Source organism: Gossypium arboreum, chromosome 12, assembly GCF_025698485.1.
Source record: "Gossypium arboreum isolate Shixiya-1 chromosome 12, ASM2569848v2, whole genome shotgun sequence".
Classification (NCBI taxonomy): domain Eukaryota; kingdom Viridiplantae; phylum Streptophyta; class Magnoliopsida; order Malvales; family Malvaceae; genus Gossypium; species Gossypium arboreum.
The window spans coordinates 89,846,571-89,853,769 of NC_069081.1; the positions used below are offsets into that span (position 1 = coordinate 89,846,571).

Here is a 7,199-nt window from a genome sequence, read left to right on the forward strand (position 1 = left end):
TATAGTATCTAATCTTACTTTTACCATTGTTTTTACACTAATAGTGTAACGCCCCTAACCCAAATCCGTCACTGGAATAGAGTTACGGAGCATTACCGGAGTTACCGATTCATTTATCAGATATTTTATTAATCCGATATCTTTTCTTTTCCACGTTCAAGTCTCGTATTCAAGTCATCCGGATCTTTATAAAGAAATTTGATCGTCGTTTTCATTTATTTCATGTTATGATACATTCAACTAATGCTCTAAACAAAATTATCATTTTACCCCTAAACTTTTAATTAATGACGATTTCATCCTTAGGTTAAAATAAAATAAAATTATTGCAATTTAATCCTTATTTCCAGCCGTTATTCTCACACAAATTGATAACAACCTATGAATTCTATAAAATGTCAGAATTTTCCATAATTTCAACACTTTTCAATTTAATCCTTAAAACATGTTTTTCCCTGATCTTGAGCTAAATTAATAATTTCATTCGATTTTGTAATTTAAATAATAAAATAATCCATTTCATGAAAATTGGTCATTTCTAACATTTTTTTTACAAAATTTCCCATAAAATTTTACTTTTATTCAATTTAGTCCATGAGCCTAAAACATACAAATTAGCCATGCTAGCTGAATATTCATACATATTTTCCTCCTCCTCCTCTCCATTCCACATTCTTAATTTATATAACATGCAACAAGTAACATTATCAATAATTTCACTATTTACTTATGTATATTCAAAACTGTCCATTTGAGTCATAGTCACTAAATTATTTATATCTTAAGCTACAGAACTTGAAATTAAGATCCGCTAATTTTCCCTGAAACTAGACTTATCTTATTACAATAAAATTTTCAGAATTTTTGGTTTAGCCAATAAGTACAGTTTATTCTTTAAAGTTGCCCCTGTTCTGCTATCTGACAGTTCCAACCCTTCTTCATTAAGAATTAATTATCTCATCGTACGAGATTCGGATGATGTTCCCACTTATTTCTATTGAAAATAGACTCTTTAAGGATTTTAAACATATAACTTTAATCCCTTAATTATTTTTCTCCAATTTTTTATGATTTTCCAAAGTCAGAACAGGGGAACCCAAAATCATTCTGACATTGTCTCACAAAACTTATTATATCTTATGATTTACAATTCCATTGCTTACACCGTTTCTTCTATAAGAAACTAGACTCAATAAGCTTTAATTTCATATTTTATTCATCCTCTAATTAGATATATACAATTTTTGGAGATTTTTCAAAGTTAGACTATTGCTGCTGTCCAAAACTGTTTTAGTGCAAAATGTTGATTTTCATTTTGCCCCAAATTTCACAGATTCATACAATTCAGTCCTTACTTAATTAACCCCTCAATTAAACTAATTTTCTCAATTAATACTTTTCCTAGACATTATAAGTTATTTCATAACTATTGAAATTCAGAATTTCCACATAAAACTCTAACTTCAAACTCTTTTACAATTTAGGTCCCAAACATTCACTTTCTATTCAATTCTTTCAATAAAATCAGCATATAAACAATTTAAAGCTCTAATTCTATATCAAATCATCATATACTTCCAGCACATATTCATAGAAACTTTCAATTTCTTTCATAGAATCAAGAACTAATGAATTCAACAAATGGACCTAGTTGTAAAAGTCACAAAAACACAAAAATTTCAAGAAATAATCAAGAATTGAACTTACTTGCAGTAAAAATATGAAAAACCAGCTTAAGGGAACTCTTCCATGGTGTTTTTGCTGACGAGAATGCAGAAAAATAAAGAGAAATCTAGATAATTACACTTTAGTCCTAGCTTTATTAAGTAAATTTTCCAATTTTCCAATTTTGCCCTTATTTTCTTGGTGATTTCATGCTCTTGCCGTCCAGCACAAATAGACCTTGGGTCAATTTCCTTTTAAACCCTCTTTCTTTTATCATTTAAACTATTTAATCATTTCCCACAATTTTGCATTTGATACAATTTAGTCCTTTTTGTTCAATTAGCTATCAGTACTTTAAAATTTCTTGACGAAACTTTAATACTAACTTATTAACACTCCATAAATATTTATAAAAATATTTATGGCTCGATTTAAAATTCCCGAGGTCTCGATACCTCGTTTTCAATTCTAATTATTTTAATATATATATATTTTTTGTACATTTAACTATTTCAAAATTTTTCCTAACTTCACATTTAACTTATACTCACTAAATTAATAATATTTCCTACTCATGTGTCGGATTTAGTGATCTCGAATCACTGTTCCGACACCACTGAAAATTAGACTGTTACAAATAGTAGGTAAACACAATGTCTATCCAAACTCACCCTAAATTTCACTAATTTTTTTTTAAATTAATTAATTATTAATACTGTGTAATACATGCGGACTGTTAATTTAAAATGACTTCAGTAAATAATTCAAAATAACTGGAACTTAGGGTTAATTTAACATTACTTTTAAAAGGTGTTGTGGAAAAGTGATTTTAAGAAATATTTTTGAAAAGTTTGTTTAACATTTAAGCGTTTAGCATTACTGTCAAAAAGTACTTTCGAGAAATAAAATGTCCATTTTAAACACAAGATTGTAAAGTAACAAATATGCATTTAAATAATATTTAAATTAGTTAAAATTATGATATTTCAGTAAAAATATAAAAAATTATTATAATTTGTTGTTAATATTTTAATATAAGAAATATAAATTTTAAATATTTTTAAACAATTAATATTAATTATTTATAAATTTTAATTGAATACATAAACTATATTTTAACCAATAATTTTTATTATATATTTAAAATAAATTTCAATAGTAAACTAATGACATACCTAATATAAATATTATATAAAATACTTTATAAATGTTAAAATTATTATTTATTTCTAAAAGCGCTTTTGCAAAAAGTAAAAATGAAAAAATATTTTTACTTTTGAATTGAAAGTACTTTTCAAAAGCATTTTTGACATTTTGAGAAACAATAGTAAACTAAACTTTAATAGTGATTAAAACATCAAGAACTCAAAATGACTAGAATTTAGTGGGACTAAAATATAAAATATTTTAAATATCAAACCTTAATTCAGAAATTGAAATAAATTTTAAACCCTAAATAATTTAAACTTAAAATTGATTCAAGTAAAAAATTCAAAATTTTTAAAATCTAAATTAAATAAATCCAAACCAATAAAATCCCTAACAGTCCTTTTTAGAAAAAATATATATATAATCAATAATCAACTATCAAAGAAATGTGTTTGAAGAGTAACATTTCAAAATCGAACTAGCATCAATTTTATTCCATTAAATTTTATCCGATTCAACATATTTCAATTTTCGATTTAATGGTAATTCTGAATAATTTAAACAAAACCCAATTTAATAATTTATTCCGATTTGATCGCATTTTTTGGTTTATGAGAAGGAGAACCAACCTATATCAACAGCCATCACTGTTAAACAAAGTACAAAGAAAGCAAAAAAAAGAAAAAAAAAATGAACACTATGCACTCAAAACTTCTCTGCCGCTACCTTCTTAAACACAACCGTCGCTTCTGCACCGAACCTAACCCACAACCACTAACGCCGCCGCAAGACGATGAGCAAAGAATCACTCAAACAGTTCAACTCCTCCTCGAAACCCCACACCAAGAATGGTCCTCTTCTCAACCTTTGCAATCGCTATTATTCTCTTCTCCCCTTCCATCTCCTCGTTCTATCTTGAAAACCACTCGCAGCTTACCTTCCTATTGTCAAGCCCTTAATTTCTTCCAACACCTCCGTGAAAACTCCCCATCTACAAATACACAATCCCTCTCTCATTCATTCCAAGCCCTTCTTGAACTAGCCGGCAAAGAACCCGATGCGGCATCAAGGTTATTCGAACTGTATCAGGCTTCTAAAGAATGGAGTGTTCCTCTTACTGTCAATGCCACCGCGCTTCTTATACGGTACTTTGGGAGACTCGATATGGTGGATAAATCGATTGTTGTTTTTGATGAAATCGACCTTTCTATTAAAAGTACACATATTCGTAATATTTTGATCGATGTTTTGTTGAGAGATGGTCGTATTGACCGCGCACTCAATGTGCTCGATGAAATGCTTCAACCGGTATCTGAGTCTCCACCTAATGGCGTTACTGGGGATATTGTTTTCTATGGTTTGACCAAGAGAGGCAGGAAAGGGAGGAATGTCAGCGAGGAAGAGTTGATTAAGCTGGTTTTAAACTTGGGGAAACATAGTGTTTTCCCAAAGACAAATTGGCTGACACAATTGGTTTCTAGCTTATGTAGGAATGGGAAAATAAATCAAGCTTGGGATGTTTTGCATGAACAGCTGAAACTAGGAGCACCCATTGAATCCCCAACTTTCAATGTGCTTTTGACCGGATTAGTGAGGTGTGGTGACGTTAAAAGAATGAACACTGTTTTGGCTGAGATGAAAGAGAGTGGTGTTCTTCCCGATGTTGTTACTTTAGGGATTGTAATCAATCAATTATGCAAGTTAAGAAGGGTTGATGATGCAATGGAGGTGTTCAACAAAATGGGTGAAGAAACTGGGATTGATGGTGTTTCAGTTGAAGCTGACATTGTTATTCTCAATACTTTGATCAATGGGCTCTGCAAAGTAGGCAGGCAAGAAGAAGGGTTGGATTTAATGGAAAAGATGAAGTCCAATAAGGGTTTAGTCCCTAATACAGTCACTTATAATTGCTTGATTGATGGGTTTTGTAAAGTTGGAGAGGTTGAGAAAGGGAAAGAACTGTTTGAAAAGATGCAACAAGATGGTGTTTCACCTAATGCGATCACTGTTAATACGTTGGTGGACGGTATGTGCCGACACGGGAGGATCAATAGTGCACTCGAGTTCTTCGGTGATATGAAGGAGAAAGGGGTAAAGGGCAATGCAGCAACTGCTTATACTACTTTAATTACTGCTTTCTGTAATGCCGATAATTTCTGTAAGGCAGTTGATCTGTTCGACGAAATGGTGAGAAGCGGATGCTCTGCGGATGCTATTGTTTATTATAGCTTGATCTCTGGTTTGTGTAGAGCTGGAAGGATGGATGATGCTGGTAATGTTTACTCGAAGATGAAAGTAGCCGGGTTCCTCCCTGACATTGTATGCTACAATTCTCTTATTAGTGGGTTCTGCAAGAAGAAGAAAGTAGATCAAGCTTATGAAATCGTCAAGGAAATGGAAGAAACAGGAGTTAAGCCCGATACTATCACATTTAACACTTTGATTGCGCATTTTTGCAAAGCTGGGAACGTTACACTCGCTCACAGGGTGATGAAAAAAATGGTTAAGGAAGGTCTTGCCCCTACGGTTGCCACATACGGAGCTCTTATACACGGATACTGCATAAATGGAAAACTTGACGAAGCCAGGAAGATCTTTAACAACATGAGTTCCACGTCAAAAGTTCCGCCAAACACTGTAGTATACAACATTCTTATAGAATCTTTGTGCAAGAATAACGATGTCAAAGCTGCACTTTCGCTGATGGACGAAATGAAAGCAAAGGGGGTGAAGCCTAATACCACCACATACAATGCAATGTTTAAAGGGCTTAAAGAGAACAATTTGTTGGAAGATGCATTTATATTGATGGATAGTATGATCGAGCATGGTTGCAGTCCTGACTATATAACCATGGAGATTCTCACACAATGGCTTTCTACTGTTGGTGAATCCGATAAATTAAAAAGCTTTGTACAAGGACACAAGGTTTCTACCTTGACTGCATAAAATAGTTGCTAGATGAGGATAGTTTTAGTGGCTCGATTTAATGAGTTGGCTGGCCATGTTATCGGAAAATTGCTCTGTTTTTGCCGCAGGCCTTTAGCCAAAGTTGTAGTTTACTTTGCATTGTATTCAGCTGTGTATGTGACTGTGAAAAATGCCGGGTTGGATCTGTTCCGTTTTGCTCTTGTTTCCGGATCAAAAGCTTTAATCGAATGTTCTTCACCATAAAGGGAGCCTTTGTTTGAGCACTACCCTGTTTTTAATATTAAGTTTAATGGGGTGTAGTTGCCTTTCTCGTTTCAATTCTTTTTGAAATATTATTGATGGCCTAGCCTGCCATAGCTACCGGTGCATTGTGGTCTTTGACATTAATTAATGGTTAAATACGGTTGTTTGAGGGAAGGTCGATATCGTTAGGAGAAGTTTTCGGAAAGTTGTTTGTTTAAAGTTGATGAAATCTCTCGATAAGTTTACTATTATCTCTAATGAAAGTTGTCTCTTTACTTTGTCAAGAGTCAGAGTGCCTAAAGAGTCGGTTGGATTAGACAACAAGAGCGGCTTGTTGGGTTTGTTAAGGGGTTATATTAGTTTTAATTAGATGACACTTTGCAGATATCTTCTAATAGAGTTGACCTCTCCTCAACAAAAAAAAGAAAAGGAAAAAGGCACATTTTTTTCTTAAGGATTGGACAATAGGTCAAACCCTTAACAAGTTTGATATTGTCTTCAATGGAGGTTTTGTTTCTTAATTTTGTTGAGAGGATAAGTACTTGAAGAAACAAGTTTACAAAGCAGGAGTGCCATGCTAGGTGCCTTAAAAGGCAAACCATGCACATTTGAGTTTACGTGTTCCGAGTAGACAAGACTTTAAATAATTGAACATGTAATTTTAAAACAAAAAGTAGATGATTAAATTTTTTAAAAAAAAGTAAATAGAATAAATTCAAAATATACTAAAAGTACAGGGATTTGGAGTAGATTTTAACCAATTTTGACTACAGACGTGTCATTTTCCCGAACAGGCTGGTCTCAGGTCTAAGCGGACAGCTAAAAACAATTTACACCTACGATGACATTGAAAGTCAACAATGATTTAATCAGTTGACTTATTTTTGATAAATAAATAAATTTTATTTCTTAATACATAATTTGATATTTAAATTTGACATTTTTAAATATGTTATTTGTATTTGATAAAAGAATTACATTTTTTATCAAATCAATCTTAAAACCTAGATTCAATCAAATCCATCAAACTGTATTTGATAAATTAAATGTAAAATTAAACAAATTTACAATTATTACTAAATTTATTCTATTAGAAAATTATAAAAATCAAAACTAATAAAATTAGCAATTAATTTGTATCAAATCAACTTTAAAATTGAATTAATTACTAAAATTAGCATCGTTACTTTTAGGAAGAGTATTTATATTTA

The 7,199-nt window shown here is 31.5% G+C and overlaps 1 protein-coding gene across 1 annotated transcript; it reads left to right on the top strand.

Annotated features, from left to right (window-relative positions):
* Positions 1–3,268: 3,268 nt before the first annotated feature.
* Positions 3,269–5,989, top strand: LOC108476849 (pentatricopeptide repeat-containing protein At3g61520, mitochondrial-like). The gene has a single exon (XM_017779207.2). The coding sequence runs from the start codon at positions 3,505–3,507 to the stop codon at positions 5,761–5,763; it is 2,259 nt and encodes a 752-aa protein (XP_017634696.1). The 5' UTR covers positions 3,269–3,504; the 3' UTR covers positions 5,764–5,989.
* Positions 5,990–7,199: the final 1,210 nt, after the last annotated feature.